This window comes from Stenella coeruleoalba, assembly GCF_951394435.1.
Source record: "Stenella coeruleoalba genome assembly, chromosome: 5".
Taxonomy (NCBI): Eukaryota; Metazoa; Chordata; class Mammalia; order Artiodactyla; family Delphinidae; genus Stenella; species Stenella coeruleoalba.
Window position 1 is genome coordinate 137,081,886 of NC_137150.1, and position 18,564 is coordinate 137,100,449.

The window sequence follows — 18,564 nt, forward strand, 5'->3', positions numbered from 1 at the left end:
TAGGAGCTTTAAAATATTAACAGATGGGATCAAACATATATTTGATGAGCTGAAAAGATTAAGTGTGTGGGTAATTTCCACAAGTATATTATTTTACCCCTTCATTAATATGAAAGCTCTTTTTGTATGATTATAATTGTCTGGATATTTGAATAGTTTTCCATATTATTTGGTCTCATCTACACTGGACTAATGGGATATTTGCCTCAGGTGGTTATTGTTTAACTTTCTGTTTATAATTTCTTCTGTTGTTATTCTGGATGTTTGGGGGCAGCAAACAGTCAAATATTCCAAATATGCTTCAATTTGATTGACCATTTTGCCTGGAAAGTTCTAGGGAAAATAATGTAAGATCTTATTATTTGAAAAGCCTATTATGCTAAGTTGTCTGATTTTAGAATTGAAATCAGAATGTCATGTCCATCTCAAAACTTGAGGCTGTTCTTTTTTTGCTTCTTAGACTTGTTAACTCTTGGCATTTGAAATCCATCATTACTTATTATTAGAGTGATTATGACAAGAGAGTTTGAGAATGTTTGGAGCTCTGAAAGGCAATAATATATTTAAAAGAAAAAAATGTCTCAAACTATACTCCCTCTCAAATAATGTACTACTGGTAAAATTATGTGGTTATGCTTTTTAGTAAATCTGTCAGTCTTCTTAAAACCGGCTTTTTCTTGTATCTTTATGCTACTGGTTCTGATGTACGTAAAGGCTCCTAAAAGAATGCAGGTATGCCTTCCCAGATTGCCATAAGTTGATTCATTTATCTTTTATATTTGGCTGTTGAGAAAGCCAGGTCACCAAGAAGCCATTAATTAAATTCTAAGCAATTTTCCCACCAGAAAAATCTGGAAAAAAGGATGAGAGGAAAATAGATTTAAAAACCCATCTAATTTTCTAATTTCATGTAAATAGAAGTAATATTTCTTCTGCTTGAGAAAAAGAGAGCCAAAGATAGCATTAGGAATATATCAGAATTCATAATTTTGAACGAAAGTAAATTGCATAAAGTTTTGAAGGAGGTTTTTCTGTTTGGGTTTCCAAAGTTAAACTGTCCGAATTTTACCTGTTTAAGGATGTATTTCATTGTTTGGTGAGGGAAAAATTGAAATCATATATATATATGGTCTGTTTCCACCTTAACTGGGTGCACTGCAATTCAATTCTGACACTAACCACTTGGCGACGGTGCGAGATCCCACAAGTTAAGGGCTCAGTTCTCCACAGCTCTGTCCTTACTTCAGACGCTAGATGCATTTTAGGGGTCCCCAGACCATCTGCACTTCTGACCTATATGTCTTACCACACTTCTAGCTATAAATTCTGGGGTTCCCACTATGCCTTTAGATATGATAATCCACTAAAAGGTCTCATAGAACTGAAGAGAGTGCTAGACTTGCAATTATAGTTTGTTATAAAGGACACACATAGGGGGGATCTAGGAGAGAGGCAGAGCTCCCATGCTCTTTCCTCATGGAGTCAGGGCACTTTGCCCTCCCGGGATGTCAATGTATTCACCAACAGGGAAGCTCCACGGAGCCTCATGTCCAGAGTTTTTATTGGGGGTTTCAGTACATAGACACGATCCATGAAGTCATGGGCCATATGATTGAACTCAATCTCCAGTCCCTTCCCCTGCACCAAGGTTGGGCTTGGTATTTCTGGTGACCAGCCCCCGTCCTGGGTTGAACTAGGGGCCCATGATGAGTCACCTTGTTAGCAGAACAAACACACTCTTTTCACTGAAGAAACTCCAAGGGGTTTTGAAGCCCTGTTCCAGGACTCAGGGACAAGACCACATATATTCTTACTACACCACAGCACATAAATAATTGGCAAGACATAGCCCTCCTGATGTCTGCTCTTACTTGCCTAGTGTCAGGGACATGCTGTTTTGTGTACATTATTGCCAGATTTGTCACTTTCCCTCTAGCACTGTTGTCAAGCGCCTAATCTTTTATCTGGTTATTTCTTTTGATTTCTGCCAAAATACATCAAAATATCATGACACATGGGTTCTACCCATCTCCCAAGTTGCAGTTTTAGTCATTTTTATTCTTTTATGCCACCTCTCTCAACCCTGACTTTTATGTAAAAAATTGTTCCCTCAACATAGAAATTTGGGGGCCTCTATTTCAGGTTCACTTCTTCTGCCCTCCCTCCAGTTCCCACCCCACCTTGGGCCAATGGGTTAACCAGCAGTGTTGCTTCAGGGTCCTCATCAAGAAAATGAGTTTTTTCTCTTATGAAAGAACTATGGTGGCTACGAAACACAGGGATATAAAATTTGCATTTTGAGGATTCCATATTTATGGGAAAGGCTTCAAGCAGTCCAGACTCAAAAATAAATACTCTAATGTAGATGGCCATAAATTGACAGGCGAAAGAGAACTTTCTGGAAGTACTTTTGTCTTATCAAATAGTTTGGCAGCGTAAAAACTTTTCCCATGCAAGGATTTATTGGTCTATGGACCTTTCTGCTTCTTAGTCATTACAATCACTGTAGCAAAGTTTTGTGAAGACATGATTAAATCTGTCTGTTCCCAGTACCTCAGGATGTAATATGGGAAGTATTTATTTATTTTAAATTGAGGTTAAATTCCCATAACATAAAATTAACCATTTGAAAGCGGACAATGCAGTGGCATTTAATACATTCACAATGTTGTGCAACCACCACCTCTATCTAGTTCCAGAACATTTTCATCACCCCAAAAGGAAACCCCATACTCAAAGCCATTACTCCCCTTCAGAGGATAATTATTTTTCCAAAAAAATCTCTGTTTTCAGTCATTCACTTAACGAATATTTATGTCTACTGTGTAAGGGATACATGTAGAGTACTTTCTTTTTCCTTGTCATTTTCTTACTTTTCCTAATTGTATTGTATATGGCTATAGGAAGATTCCAGACAACTGGGTCTGGTTAATCAACTAGAAAATTCTACTCCATTGATAGAGTCTGTATCTTCCATCTTATCCAGCAAAAGAGCAGACACACAGCAACTACCTAAGAAATGTTGAATGACAGAGCTTTGCTGTAATCATACTGCGTTAGGATTATATTATCAAATTATCAAATTATATTATCAAATCAAAAAGATTTCTTTAGGCAAGCAGAAGTCAGGAGCAGCCAGAGATGTGATTTCGTATCTGAGTCAATGAGAGGATTCAAACTGGGGAGGAGAATCAGCTCACAGGAACTTGTCACACCGCTTTGTTAAAAAAAGCATTGCAGGGCTTCCCTGGTGGCTCAGTGGTTGAGAATCCGCCTGCCAATGCAGGGGACACCGGTTCGAGCCCTGTTCCGGGAAGATCCCACGTGCCGCGGAGCAACTAGGCTCATGCGCCACAACTCCTGAGCCCACGAGCCACAACTACTGAAGCCGGCGTGCCTAGAGCCCATGCTCCGCAACAAGAAAAACCGCCACAGTGAGAAGGCCTCGTACCACAACTACTGAAGCCAGTGGGCCTAGAGCCCGTGCACTGCAACGAGGAGTAGCCCCCGCTCACCACAACTAGAGAAAGCTCGCACACAGCAATGAAGACCTAACACAGCCAAAAATAAATAAATAAAATTTATTTTTTTTAAAAAAGCATTGCATTCACAGTGTTTCAAAGGAGACCTTCTGAACTGAACTGCAACTTGCAGCTACCGTTCTGGATGAGCCAGTTGCCCGGAAGTTGCCCTTTCGAGAGATAGCTGTAAGAACCATCGGAATGCACGTGGAAGATGACAAGTCCCTCGTTACATAAGGTCTGGGCGTTGGGGAGTAGCCCCCAGACACCATTTGACAATAAAGAATGTGTCAAGATACAGCAGTGACCCCACTCCTTGTGGGTGGGGAAGGCGGTGTCCCCAGGTGCCCAGTTCTGTCCCCTCAGCCCCACTCAGCATCCAGCGTCCCTGGACCAGCTCCGGGGCTCCTACAACCTGGGAACTCTCATTTCTGAAAACCCGCACAGCTCTGTGCTGCATAGCCTCTAACTGATGTCTGGCTATTGTTTTATGTGGGGGATTTTCTGTCCAGACAATCTTCTTAATTGTGTTTTCCTTCTCAGCACAGAGAAAAATATTTTGCTGACAATATGCTTGAAATGAGAAGATGCCTTCTTTCCTTTGGGTGTTGGGGTCCATGGTTTCGCTGGAAGTGGTGCCTGTGGACCAGTGAGAGGGGATTTCTTAAAGAACTTTAAATCTACATAACTTCATTTCTCTTTTATAAGGATTTAAATCTCACCACCCATCTTAGGTTCAGTGAAAGACAGCTGCTCTTTCTTGGAGCCACAGAGCCAAGCCGTTTCTAACAAACGTTTAGAGTGTGTCTTATATGACAGCACAATTTGCTTTAGTGGAACTGACATCTAAAAGGGGCCTTTATACAAAATAGTACATATTTTTGTTCTGGTCAACTTAGAGGGTCAGTAAGTATCAGAATATTTCAAAATTCCCAGTTAGTAAATCCCCTAGATCTTCTAGATCTCAGATCTTTTCTTAATCTCCCATTTAGCACCTTTATAATCATATAACTCTTAGACAAATATAATTCTGAGGAAACTTGTCATTAGACCAACATCCCCCTTGTGTTCATTTCTTAGGCCCTCCACTACAGACTACCCAATCCTGGGTGGCTCACAACTGCAGAAATTTGTTCTCTCCCAATTCTGGAGGTGAGCAGTCTGAGACAAGGTGTCGGCAGGACCACACTCCCTCTTCCTTGCCTCTTCCACTTTCTGGGGGCTGCTAGCAGTCCTTGGTTTGTGGCTGCATCCTTCCAATCTTCAAGGCCAGAATCTTCAAATCTCTCTGCTCTGTCTTCACTTTGCCACCTCTGCTCTACATATGTGATTGCTTTTAGGGTCCACCTGGATAATGCAGGATAATCTCCCCAAGTCAAGTTCCTTAACTTGATTCCATTTGCAAAGATCTCTCCGCCTTTTATCTCCATATGAGGTAACATTTACAGGTTCCAGGATGTGGTTCTCTTGTGGAGCCCAGTTTTTCACTCTATTAAAGAAGTTAAGCAGACTTCTTTCCTGCAGAGCATCTTAAAGCCATTACTACACTAATAAGCAGTGGGAATCTCAAGGGGAGAGGCAAGTACCCCTTACAAGAGTTGAATCACCAACACCACAAAAATTAGTCTGAGGATGTCATGGGACTAATGGCCCTAGGAATAAACCTCAGAAAATGTTTGGCTTTAGGATAACTTAGAAACTTCTTCTCCAGCATTAAGGACCCCATCTACCATTCCTAGATTTCTCTCTTACTATTTTCCTACTTAAAATGTCCAGCTTTAGTCAATGTGTCCTGATCATTGTTCTCCAAATATACCTGTGCTCTCCTGCCTCCACTTTCTCCTAAGATAATGACCACCCACCTCATCTTGACCCCCAAGCTCCCTGCCACCCCCTAATCAGAAGCACTGTCACCCCTTCACCTCCTCGGTAAAGCCCTGTCCATTCTCGAAGGCCCAGCGTTCTCAAATTCTTCCTGGTTCTTCCAAGAAGGAGTCTCTCCCTTTTTAAATCTCACCTTTAGTGTTGAGATACCCCAGGGTCAATAATAATTAAGTACAGAAATGTCCAAATCTTTACTTTTTAGTTTTACAACCAGCAGATTCAAGGTTATCCCTATAATGACCTTGTGGTCTTTCCAATATGGAAAGATGGGGAGGTGAACTACAGCGTAATCTTGACTTTTCTCTAGGAAATGGGTTGTTGTGAGTTGAACTTCATTTGATTTTATGTCTTGGTTAAAAAAAAAAAGGTGAGCTCTGTAGGTCCTCACTTACTTGGAATTTTATCATCTACTTCCTTAAAACAGGACAAGAGTTAGTTTGTTGTCCGAAGTTGTGTTAAATTTTTAATGTCAGCCTTAGGGTTCTGACTCTTGTTTTATAATTTATCACCCCTCCCCCACACTCTCCATGCCTGCTGGTAAGTACTTATTGATTACTTGGTTAATTATTTGTGATGGACTCACCCTTGATTTATTAAAAAAAATTAGATTAAAAAATTGTACGCAAGGAAGAATCCTGCATTTTGAGGAATACAATGCTTGGCTTATTCAAAGTCTTATTCCTTCCTTCCTTGATGGTCGTGGAGCAACATGAACAAGTCTGGCAGGAGAAAATGGAGAGAAAACCTTTTCCATGGGAGGCTCTGAGACACGCATCTGACACCTTCCTTTTCATTAAAGCCGTGGGGGAAAAATGTGCATCTTACACGAGAATGAGAACATTCTGGCTTAAAAAAAATCCAGACTTTTTTCTTCCTATCCATTTTCCTATGAGAGCATCCTTTTTGAAAATGTGTGCTGGAAAAAAGGACTGCAAAGCCGTGTGCCTGCAGGTTAGGGACCCAGCAACGTGGAGGAGATAGTAATTTGGGGAAGGGTATTATTTAGAAGTCAGAACACGATCACCATGGGGCACCTTTCTTTGATTTAGATGCACGTTTACTCCTAGGTGAGAGCCAGAGCCATAATCTGAATGAAATATCTACTAAGAAAGCAACCCTAGCAACCCAGCAGGGAGTGATGTTTGGTTTGGCTTTGACTTCAGGAAATCCAAAGCCAGGTTTATCTCTCTTAATTCTGTGAACTGGACTGTGTGTGAATCTGGGGAGCAAACATCATCAATATCACATCTGTGGCAGGAGAGAGCATAGGATATTGGGAGGAAAGTGTCTGTATACCGAGCTGAAAGGATTACAGTATTTAGCAATGAAACCCACAATGAGACTCTTTGGCAAGGATGAAAGTCCAAGTATAAGGTGAAATATTACTTGTCAGAACAAAGGTACAACAGGTAAAAAACCACCACATATTAAAATCCCTAAGGGAGCTGAAATCAGTCAACAAGAATTTTTTAGTACCTAATGCCAACTCATAAGATCATACGGCCAGGCCACAGCCCTTGGACCTGATAGGGGACAATTGCTATGCTCAATGCTTTGCACGCATTATATATTATGTGATTATATGAATATATATGTTTATTAGCTTTCAATCATATCTGTTAGCTTATGCATGTATATACATATTCAAATGCAATTATTTATACAAGCTTATATGGATAAGTATATATATTAGCTTATATATACATCTCTATTACCTTTATACACATTATCAAAACAATGCCAGGTGGCTGTTATGCTCCATTGCAGGAACTCGGAGAAGAAGGGTTAAGTAATTCATGGGTGGGCTCACAGCTAGGAGGTGGCTGCGTGGCAGTCAGACCCTGGGAAGACCATGCTGACTGAAGATGCTCTCCCTAGAAGGACGACTGCATGCCAGAGATGTCTTGCTAACTGTGTAGAAACCTTTATGAATGCAGTTCTGGGCTGCAGAGCGATTCTCTGAGTCAATATTTAAACATCAAGACACACCCCCCTCCGCCTCCCACCTCCCTTCCTTTTAACGCCTTTGAGCCTGAAATTGTAATGTCTTGTGAGAGATTAAATCAAAGCAGAAAAGTGCACGAGAAATGTAGGCAGTGATGTTGTTACTGCCGAACACCCCCCCACCAGCTCTTTCCTCTCCGTGAAGCCGAGACTTGGTGAAATCTGGGAAGTGACTCCCTCCCACCAGGTGACATCCGCTGTCAGCCTGTCTTCCCCAGCGCCAGGAGCCAGGTGCTTCCCCGGCAGGCCTCCCCTCTCCAGGGGAGAGGCAGAGGGAGCCGCGGGGAGCCCAGGGGCTGTCCCAGCTCACACACTTGTCCCCAGGAGGAAGAGTAGGGTGGGGAAGGGGGAGGGGGCAGCAGCCTAGCACCAGGGGACAAGCGGGTGACAGATGAGTGATGACAAAGTCTCTGAAGGGCCTCATTCCCTTTTGCTGGGGAGTATCAATGAGGCCAAGAGGGCGGCACAGGTAAAAAAGCAAATTCCTCCACCCAGATGTTCAGGAGTCCAGGTCTGCCCTCAGGTCTGGGCAGCGTCTCTCCCCTGCCTGTGCTGTCCTCTTGGGAGCCTGGGCTTTAGAGTTCAGTGTTCCTGCTGTTCCCTCCTATGATCTGAGGCTCACATCTCAAATGCCTTATATTAAGCTAAGCGCTTCCTGTACACACACCTGCTCACATCCTCCAGCTCTGGGTTGGCCACACTTGCTCGCCCTGTAGGCCATTGGCTCCCCTGCCCTCTGGCCTTCCTCATGGCCACACCTCTGTGCAGGGGATCCTTCTCTCTGCAACCTGAGGGCACAGAGGGACGCCTGAGATGCTGAGTTCCCACTCTTTGCCCTGATGAAACTTGTTGATGGCAGAAACGTGGAGAAGGGGGTTTGGCGGTTGATGTGAGGAGGGGAAGGAATGGGGAGCAGTGGGAGGAAGGAGGGGAGGGATCGAGAGATGGTGGCAGGTGGAGGGAGGGTGGAGCGGGCCCTGGGAGCAGGTGGCAGTGTGTGGGAGGGGTGAGGGGAAGGACAGAGAGCCGGGGCAGCATTAGGTGGGGGACAGGGAAGGGGAGTGGAGGAAGTGGGAGGTGAGGGAGTTTAAAAATGCATTTGTTCGGGCTTCCCTGGTGGTGCAGTGGTTGAGAGTCCTCCTGCCGATGCAGGGGACACGGGTTCATGTCCCGGTCCGGGAAGATCCCACATGCCGTGGAGCGGCTGGGTCCGTGAGCCATGGCCGCTGAGCCTGTGTGTCTGGAGCCTGTGCTCCGCAACAGGAGAGGCCACAACAGTGAGAGTCCCACGTACCGCGAAAAAAAAAAAAAAGCATTTGTTTATTCTTTTCCTTTGGGCTGGAGCAAAGGCAAGGGGGGAGCTGGACCCCCAATTGGGGGGACTCGGCACTTGGGTCCCGAGGGGGCATTACAGCTCCTCCACAGCCCTGGGGTGTCACCTACGCACTCCCGTGGGCTTGGCAAAGAGGGCCTGGGGAGCACGGCCTGCTGCTGAGATGTGTGTGGATGGTGGGGGGGTGGTGATGGAGACAGAGACTTTTGGTTGCTCGTGGCCCCAGTGGACGGTGGTGGCAGCCTGGCTAGGGCGACTGTCTCCACGTTGCCAACCTGGGCTGGTGGTGTGGTGACTCGTGCTTTGAACATCTGCTTTGTGTGCCACGACCTTCTGTAAAAAGAGTGGAAACTGAAGGAGGACCAGAGTCCTTGCGATCCCCAATGAGAGAGGGAGACACTCCAGTGAAATGCCAACGGCACTGGTGCCTTCTGAGATCAGGGCACATGGAAACCAGTGAAGAAGGGCCGAGTGGATGCAGCTGCCCCCGAGCCGGGCTTCCCACCATCAACGGCTCGGAAAGGCAAAGTGAGAGAGAAAAATTGTTATTGCCAGAGCTAATGGGCAGGTCCTGCAAATTGCTGTTTTGGAAAGAATGATACCCCTCCCAGCTTCTGGGAGAAAGGAGGTCTCCAACTTCTCTCCCCAAGCACCTTCCACCTCCCCTATTTCTGTTAATCCCAGGAGCTGTGGTGTTTCCAACTCTCCTCTTGGACATTATCATGCTGGGAAAATCCCTTTATCCTTCTAAGCTTCATCCAATGGCTGCATCAATAAAATAGAAATACCCTTGACTTGATGGTCCCCAAAGCCAGGTGGCCGAGAGAGATGGATTCTCTCGGTGGTCACCGAGAGTGGCTCAGGTTTCCATCTCTGCATTACTCAAGTAGAGGCTGTAGCAGGGAGTGATACTGGAGACCGAAACCTCGGGAGGATCTGCAATTGACTAGAAAGTCTCACTATTGCTGCATAAGAAGAAAGGACTGGTTCTTCCTGGTTTATCTAGAGCAGTGATTCCCAGTCTCTCAATGGGGAGTGACCTGCCCTGCAGAACAAATTCAGTCATGTCTGAAGACATGGATTGTGACAAGTGGGGGAAGGTGCTACTGGCATCTAGTGAGTTGAAGTCAAGGGTGCCGTTAAACATCCTTCAACACACACAGCTTCACAATGAAGAATTATCCAGATCTGAATGTCAATGGTGCCCAAGGCAAGAAACGCAGTCTAGATCTTCCTAGGGCCCAAGAGAAGTTGTCGGTGTCAGAGATGAGTTTCTCACCAACCAAGTCACAAACATTCATCAGAAGGTGAGGGTGAAAGTGATCTCCAAAAATCTTAAAGGAAGGAAAATGAACTTGAGAAAACAGATTTTCTCCATTTCCATTTTCACGAAGCACAGTAATAATCTGTACAAATGTAAGGCACCCTAAGCTGAAATTTACTCACTTAGTTTGCTGCTTTGAACACCGCTGTGTGTTTCTACCAGTCACATCCTTTAAATTACATGCGCGTTCTGGAGATGGCAAGGAAGGAAGCGTCATTCTTATTTGAAGAAGGCTGTTGTCGGGGGAGCCTCAGAAGGGAGGCAGCAGATGGAAACCAAAGGAGCAAGGAAGTCCTCACACTGAGGGACATGGGAGGGAGGAAAAGGGGGGACCAGGCAGGGCATGAAGCCCATCCCCATGGAGATGGTGTCTGGGGCCATTAAGCGGCATGAAGACTACGATCCATTTCAGGTCCTCTGAACTCAAGCTAGAATCTCTGATTCCAACTGAACAGGCCCGTAATCTCAAGCAGAAAGTGATTATCCTTGAATTTAAAAGATATATTCCAGTAAGGAAAGCACATGCCTCTTAGTAAAAAAATAACAGCTTTTTAGAGGAGCACAAGCAGGGAAGAGGCTGCTGGATCTCTCTCTTCTGCTTTGGATCAAAGGAAGCATTTCTGCCTAATGGTGGGACTGAAATGATATATTGTGAAGGGACCCAACGTATCATACCATAAAATCTTCTGCATCCATCTGCGTTCTGCTGCCCCTCCACGCTGGCTTCTCTGGGCATCCACTCTTGTGCCCCCCTCCCCGTATCCTGCAGGTAACCCAGGAAAGAAGATACAGAAAGGAGGATGCTCTGGTCAGAGTTGCTAGTTGAGGTGGCAGAGCCATTCTGGCGAGTGTGGGCAGCCAGGATGGATAAGGGATAAGACGAGGCTCCCAGAGTCACAGGAGAGTGAGAGACTCAGCCTGGAGAACCTATTCCCAGAAGCACATGGCAGAGCTGCTGGGAAGGGGAGGGGCTGCTTGTCCGCACCTGTGCTGGCACCCAGCCCCGTGGCCCATCTGCATCAACTCGCCTGCAGGATGGAGAGGGACACGGTCTCAGGCTGGGAGATGCAAAAGGAAGGGAGGTGGGAAACTACCAAAGGAGAGTCTGGAGGAGATGCTGGGTGGCCAGAGCAACAGGTGCCCTCTGTTGAGGAGGAAGGCACATGAGAAGGGAGACTTGACAGGAGAGAGAAGGTTGAGACAGCAAGGAGGGTCAAGGGTACACTGCCAGGGAGAGCTGACAGTGATGGGGCATGTGGGGAGGGGTTTAAGAAGACCTGAAACCTCCCTTTTCCAGGAACGAGAGGGAGTGATGCTTTCCTGTGCGGCTGTCACAGAGGAGTTCATTTAGATAATAATCACAAGTAACAAAGTGACGATTTAAACTGTGTAAGGGCAAGAACGAGTGCTCGAGAGCAATGGGTTTGTCTTTAAGTCGTGTTACTCTTTTCTCTTAGGGGGTGCCTTTTTGAAGTTTTATTAAATCTTTTATTACGAGTAATTGTATCCAAAACAAAAATAAATGCAGATAATAAAGAAGAGTATAAAATACAGAGTAAAAGGTCTTCCTACCCACTTCCAATCATCAGAGGAAATGCTGTCAACAGCATCTGGTTTTAGTTTTCCTAGCGATTAGCATGAATTTAATGAACTAGATTTACACCTTTATTTTCTAAAAATTTCACTGCTCTTATAACCCATGGTGTCGTCTTTCTTGTATTCTTTTCTCTTTCTTGAAGTTTTATTGTTTTTTAAAGGATGCATGGGATCCTTTTTTTTAAAGGATGCTTTCTGATTGTAATATGCCTGTATTCTTTCCTCCCACTTACCTATCAGCTGGGTATGAATTTTCGGGTGGAAAATCATTTCCCTCAGAACTTGAATTTAGTATTCTGTTGTCTTTTTTTTTATTTTTTAATTGAAGCAGAGTTGATGTATAATATTATATAAATTATAGGTGAACAATACAGTGATTCACAATTTTTAAAGGTTATGGGGAATAGAGCAGGTATTTTATAATAACTATAAATGGAGTATAACCTTTAAAAATCAAGTCGTGTGACTTTTGAGATGATGCTGTGACTACCTGTGTGAGGGTGAGCCTGAGAGACAGATTCCCATATTTAAAGTGTCTGAGTTTTATCAGGAGGGAGAAGATACATTTTAAAAAGCACCATCTGGTGGGCCTGATGTAGCCTTAGTCCCTGAGGATAGAGGGCCATTTCGCGCCCTAATGACCTCATGCAAAGAATAGCTCTGCCCTGTCCTAAATATCCTCCATCGCCCTATACTCCCAATCCAGCTATGGGGTCTCTTGCCAGCCATGAACAGAAGCCAAAGTCTGGGTACCCACATCTGCCTGGACCCGTGACATCTTCCTTTCACCCAAGAGGGCGTAGGGCAGGGCACTGGCAATGGTGTGTTTGAGAGGGTAGGTGGGCATTTCCGCATGGGGATAAGGAGTTTCAATACCCAGCAAGGGGGACAGGCCCCATGGGTTTAATGCCAAAGGGAACGGTGTCTCTATTCTCCCACTGTCAGGAACCCTAATGCTTTGGGACAAATGTGCTCCTGTGGAGAATCCTGATGCCTGCTTTCCTGGCTCCTGGCCTTGGTGGTTCCAAGTTGAGCTTCCTCTTCTTAGGGGGATGGTTCTGGAGCAGTGGTGGTGGCCATTCCTGCCCTTGTGGATTATTCTGGTTTCCCCTGGGCCCATCCTGGCTCTTTGGCCTCAGCCCCCTGCCTCACCTTTCCTGTCTTAGCTTTTCTGTGGGTCTTAAGTGCCTCCCCATCACCCACAGGATAAAACAGAAGCTGCAGACTAGTCCTTTTATGACCTGACTCTTGCCTATGTGCCCAGCCATCTGCTGTCTCCCCCGGCTGCCCTCGCTTCCCCACGCTGGGTCCTGGGTCCTCGGTCAGGGCACTCATGTTCTCACTGGCTGCCTGGTGAAACCTGTGTAACCTTTGGGTGCCTTTATGATGCCCACGCATGCAAGCATGCACCTTCAGCTACAGTGCTTACCAGGTGGCTTCTGCAAGACCCTGATTCTCTGTGCTGTAGTCTCCCACCCCCTTCACCCCCAAACGCTGCACATGGTGTGGGCCAGGACCCCATTTCCTTATCCTTCCAGGACTTAACACAATGCTGGAGTGATGATAGCAGCTCCGTGAGGAGAGGATAAATGATTAAAAAACCACTGTGCTTTAATGAAGCTAATTTAATATGAGATGATTGTAATTGGTTCTCACTCTTCATTTCATTTGACACTAGAACATTTCAAGTCTGGGTTAAATTTGAACAATTACTTTAATCGTAGGAGGAGGAATTCCCTCTACATTAATGCAGACCGCCAAGACCTCTAAGTGCCTCACGAAACAGGCCTGTGGCCCCGGGCGGTGGGATGAACCAGGGACCCCTCACTTCTGTCCTGGCCAGGAAAGGACCACCCTGAAGCTACTCAGGTTACAGTGGCCACTCTGCTCTTTATTTGAGGAGGATGATGAGTAACTGTTTCCTGTGCAGATGTGTTACGGTTGTGATAACCACAGGGTTAACTGAGGGGACAACCTGGGTAGAATGATCCTTGGGGAGGACCAGAAGGGCTCCTCTGGGGCTCACATGCCCGAGAGAGGCTGGCGGATGGTGACAGAAAGCAACAGAAGTCAACTCTTCCCGTCATGATTCAGAGTGAGCCACGGCTGGCCCTGCGCACTGTCTCCTGCTGCAGGGATGCACTGCATACCTGTGACTGATGTGGAGAAAGAGGCAGAAGTGGGACTCCAAGAATGCTTGCGGAGCACTGGGGGTGGGGCTCGGGAAGGGGCTCTGAAACTTGCAGAAGGCATGGGGGCCAAGCATCCCCACCTGTCCTGCCCTTGCAACTTCATCACTAAGACAGACATTTGATCGTAATCCACACTATTAATGGACCCCTGTGTTGTCTGACAGGTTCCCAGGTGTGTGGGGATACGTCAGCAGGTGACAACCATGAAGAGAATTACTTGCAGAAATCTATGTAAGAACAACCTACAAAGGTACTCTGTACAGATCACGATCCCGGAGCCCCAGGCTATTTGCGTGCTTCTCAACATCTGCAATTTGTCACCATCTGACTTAGATTCGAGTGGCCAGGACAGAGCCCGACAGCCTCAACGTCACCTCTAAGGACAGCACAGTGTGGGATTTGGTTTCCTTGTTTGGGTCTCTGTGTGCCTACTTATGGACAAGGTTGGGAGTCTCCACTTGGGTCAGGCTTTCAGCTTGGTTTCCGTTAGTGCGTGGGTAGTAAAATCCTGGCTACTGACCGGCAAGTTCAGAGTAACTTCCTCTAGTGTGGGGTTTTCCGCCGTCTCATTTGGAACCGGGTTTCTGATGAAGTATGAGAATATCCTTTTCTAAGATGCTAACAGAGATTAAAATGTCAAAGGGCAACGGTAAAAAAACAATAGGCTTTGAAACGTTCAATGACCACAGCCAATGAATGCAAGTGTGTAGTTTATGAATTTTAGATCCCCTGAACCTCCTGGTCAATATCTGTCCTTGCCTCCTTTCTCTTTGCCTTCTCATCTTCTCTTTGCCCATGATTTTGTCTCTCTCCTCCTTAATAGCGCCTTCTCTGGAGCTTTAAAATGTTTATTTATTTATTATTTATTTATTTATTTATTTTTATTTCCTGGCCATGTCTCACGGTATATGGGATTTTAGTTCCCCAAACAGGGATCAAACCCATGCCCCCTGCATTGGAAGCTCGGAGTCTTAACCACTGGACCACCAGGGATGTCCTCGGGTCTTTTTTATACATATGTTTCCCCCTGTATTTTTCTCATGTGCATTTTCTTATATTTCATCTTTTTTTCTTCCTTTCTCTGTTTTTTCTTCCTTATCATGACCCTCCTCACTTCAGCAATGTGACAAATATATTTTGAAGTCTTATCATGTATTTATTAAATAAAGTTGTTTTTCCTTAAACATTTGAAAACCTGTTAATACTTTTGCGTCCCTTGCTTGCCCTTTAAAAAAATGATGAATGCTATTGTTTCTGACGTGGTTGATTAATGGCACGTGATAGAAAGAAATACTCCTCACCCTGCTCTAGAAGATGAAGAAGATACCCCATCCGCATGATGGTACTTGCATAGCCATCAAAAGCATTTGGACCCCTATGGTGATTGGAGATGAATTGCTCTCTAGTCTAGCTAGACAGAGAGATATTCTAGTAACCAGATGGTTTTTGTTTGGCAGTTTAACAAGCAGAGTGTTTACTGGCTCTGAAAACTCATTCAGTGCACTGTGTCCTAGGCATTGGTGGTTCTGTTTTTGTCCGTTTTCTCTGGTGGCCATGGATTTGATGTTCCCAGCACATTTATTGTGCAGTTCTTAAAAGAATGTTAATTCTTTGCTTAGCCCACTGATAGGCTCTCCTTCGATAATTAGGTATTTATTTCCTTGCAGGTTTCCTATGTAGAATAAATGTATAGTTGTATATAATGTTATTCAGGAATTTAATTTTGATGAACTATTTGTTAGTGTTGACCATGTGATTAACTTTCATAGTGAGCACCTTGAAAAGTAGGAGTATGTCATATATTTTATAATTTTTTTTTATCTTTGTCAGGATCACTGGACTGGAATGTTGGGTATGATTCCAAGGTCCGTTTTCAAACTTTAAATTTCCTTTGTGCATTGAGCTTATCTATGTGATCTTTTCTTTTCTTCTTCTTCTATTTTTTTTTTTAAGACAGAGCAAGTTAGAAGAATGGCCATGCCCTTTCATCTACCAAAGGGTTTGGAATTCAATTTTGGCAGAATTCTCTTAAGCCAGTGGATGCATAGGTCAAAATCCTTAGAACCATTGCAGAGGCAAACATGAAACTGAAAACCAACACATCAGGGAGGGTCCAGGGAGGGGCTCTTATTTAAATGCATCTGGATCCAATAGATATAGAAAAATTAAAATACCTTTATCAGAAATATTGACCAGTAGATCTCTTATAGTGCCCTAAATGGTTTATAATTCAGTTAGGTGAGTTAAAAAAATATTCACTGAACTAGAGATCAAATTCTAACAGGAGACTCATGGTAAAACCTGTTAGCATCACAACTCACACAAGACACTATTTGATTTAATGCACCATACACCCCAGACTCCACTCATGGAAAAGGATGCTAGATTCCAAGCCGTTGATCTTTCTAGCATTCAGAGAATCTGTGAGTCTTTTGTGTTGGCGACTTCGGACTTAGAGATTAGGACTAAGTCTGCGAAAGTGCTGTGGATTGTGAATTACTTGATGTGTCCCAATCTCGCTCCATATTTTGACAGCATAGGCATGTCAGTTTCATAGTGGTTCTGGTACCCTCACTATTTCATTCCAGGTCTGAGAAGAACACTTTCTATGACTCAAGGGCCTTTCCCTGACAGAGAACCAGTTTGGTGCTCTTCAAACCAAGTGGCAAATCCTTGGAACGTTTTTCCATCTGCAAAGCTAGAGGTAGAGAGAAAGGTGGAACGGAGTGAGGTCAGGGAGTGACCCAGAAAGGAGAGCAGAAGAGAGACGTGGGAGCACCTTGTCCTTCCCTTAGTCCCTGTGAGCTGCCATTTCCATCGTGAAATTAGCATGTGTTCAAGACATATGAAATTAGGCAGAGGTTTTGGGTCAGGAATTAAAGCAATGCAATGTACAGAACCTTGTAACATTACCTTTTCTTGGAAGGGGGGGTACCTTTGGCGATAAGGGCTCATTGACTGTGCTGCAGGAGAACACTTGTATTTAACAGTCTCAGGATTTGAGGAATAGTAGAAGGAGAAGACAGGGGCCAGTTAAATTTGTGCAAGATCCATGGCTAATTTTTCAGGCCAATTTTAAGTAGGTGTTTATGGCCCTAATGATACTGGAGAAGTGTTTACAAGCTTCCCTTGTCACCTTAGATGTGAAATCCATCACTAGGAAAATGTACCTTTGCAAAGGAAAAAAGTCTGCATTGTCTATTTATTTCATATCCACATGGTCTTTAATAGTTAAACGTCAACACAGGAAATTGCACTTCTCAGTTTGCAGGAGGATTTATTATAATTAATTTTTCTTTTCTCTTCAAAACGCTTTGTGTATCCTGTTTACTTGGCTTAAGAGCTTAGAGCATTATACCACCGACAGACTCGAAACCTAAATCACTGCAAGCTGCTTACATCTCAAGTTCTCCATCTTTTAACGGTTCTCTCTGAAATTCCAGAACAGCACCTAACAAGTCTGACAACAAGAAGCCATTCTTTCCTCTCTTTAGATTATCCAGCCTATGGAATATCTGTGCATAAAACTTCAGCTTTAGACTTTGTCTAAACCTCTTAAAAATCAGTTTAAAATTATTGTGGGTCCCAATACCCAACGCAGTGCTACAAATAAAATTCATTTTGACTCTTTAGCTCCATAATGTTGGGGGAAAATTTCAGCACAGAATTGGACACCATGAGCGATGAATTTTGAAAAACACAAAATGTAACATTAGCACAATATGATCTGTGTTAAATAGACCTTGGCTATCACAAGAGTGAAAGACAAATCAGGTAATCACAAGGGGATGTGTTTTTTGCAAGATTTTGTCGTTTTCCATTCAAAACCAGAAATGAAGAATATATTTCAAGTTACTTACTCATGGATTCTGTCAACTTGGCCATCGTTGAAATCTCCTCTTTGTGCTTTTCCTGGAGGTGAGAAGAAAAGATAATTAGGTACAAAGCACATCTTAAATATGAGTCAACACAATGGGTCTGTAACAACAGCTCTCTCTTTCTCTCTCTCTCCCTTTCTCTTATGTTAGAATTTGGTCACCAATGATGAAATGAATTTTAAAATCTCACATTATTGCTATATGATCAGTCAGTCACTGAAAAGAGATTTTTAGAATCCTAAAAAACTTGCCAGTGCTCTTGGAAATGAGTGTCTGTCACATTGATCTTGGATATATATAATTGGTGACACATGACCAGTTTTCAAAACCTCCTTGACACTGGAATTTTGATATCCATATGCCAGTCTTTTGCTCTCTATTTTCTCCTGTTGAAGCATTTTTGGTATTTTTGGAGCTGGTATTTTTGTAGTCATTTGGTCTCATTTTTTCCTAAAAGCTAAATAGATTTTGTACATTTTTCTTTGTCTTACTTTTTTGAATTCCTGGAGTTTTTTGAAAGTCATCACTTTTGATGGGTTTATGACCTTATCTGTTTTGGGCTGAAAACATTTTGTTTCAACTGGGATGTAGGCTATAACCCACTGAGTCTGAGAGCGAGAATGATACATACATAAATTGAATCTGTCCTAATTAGAAGATTACTTCAGAGCTATTAAGAATAATGGTCATCTCTTCTGAAAGTTCTCTTCAATTTCTTTAATTTCCTTAGGCTCCTGTAGTAACTGAAACATTGGCTGCTATGATTTTACTGTTTTTTACAGCCTTATTTTTTTTCTGATGATGAAACTAACACATGCTCATTATTTAAAAA

The 18,564-nt window shown here is 43.9% G+C and overlaps 1 protein-coding gene across 1 annotated transcript in view; it reads right to left on the reverse strand.

The window, feature by feature from the left end:
* KCNJ6 (potassium inwardly rectifying channel subfamily J member 6) overlaps nucleotides 1-17,739 on the reverse strand; it is a gene marked incomplete at both ends in the record, with an annotated part of 206,138 nt that extends 188,399 nt beyond the window's left edge. The window contains one exon of the mRNA XM_079921375.1: nucleotides 17,715-17,739. Coding sequence (XP_079777501.1) covers nucleotides 17,715-17,739 — 25 coding nt within the window. The remainder of the gene's footprint in view (nucleotides 1-17,714) is intronic.
* Nucleotides 17,740-18,564: the final 825 nt, after the last annotated feature.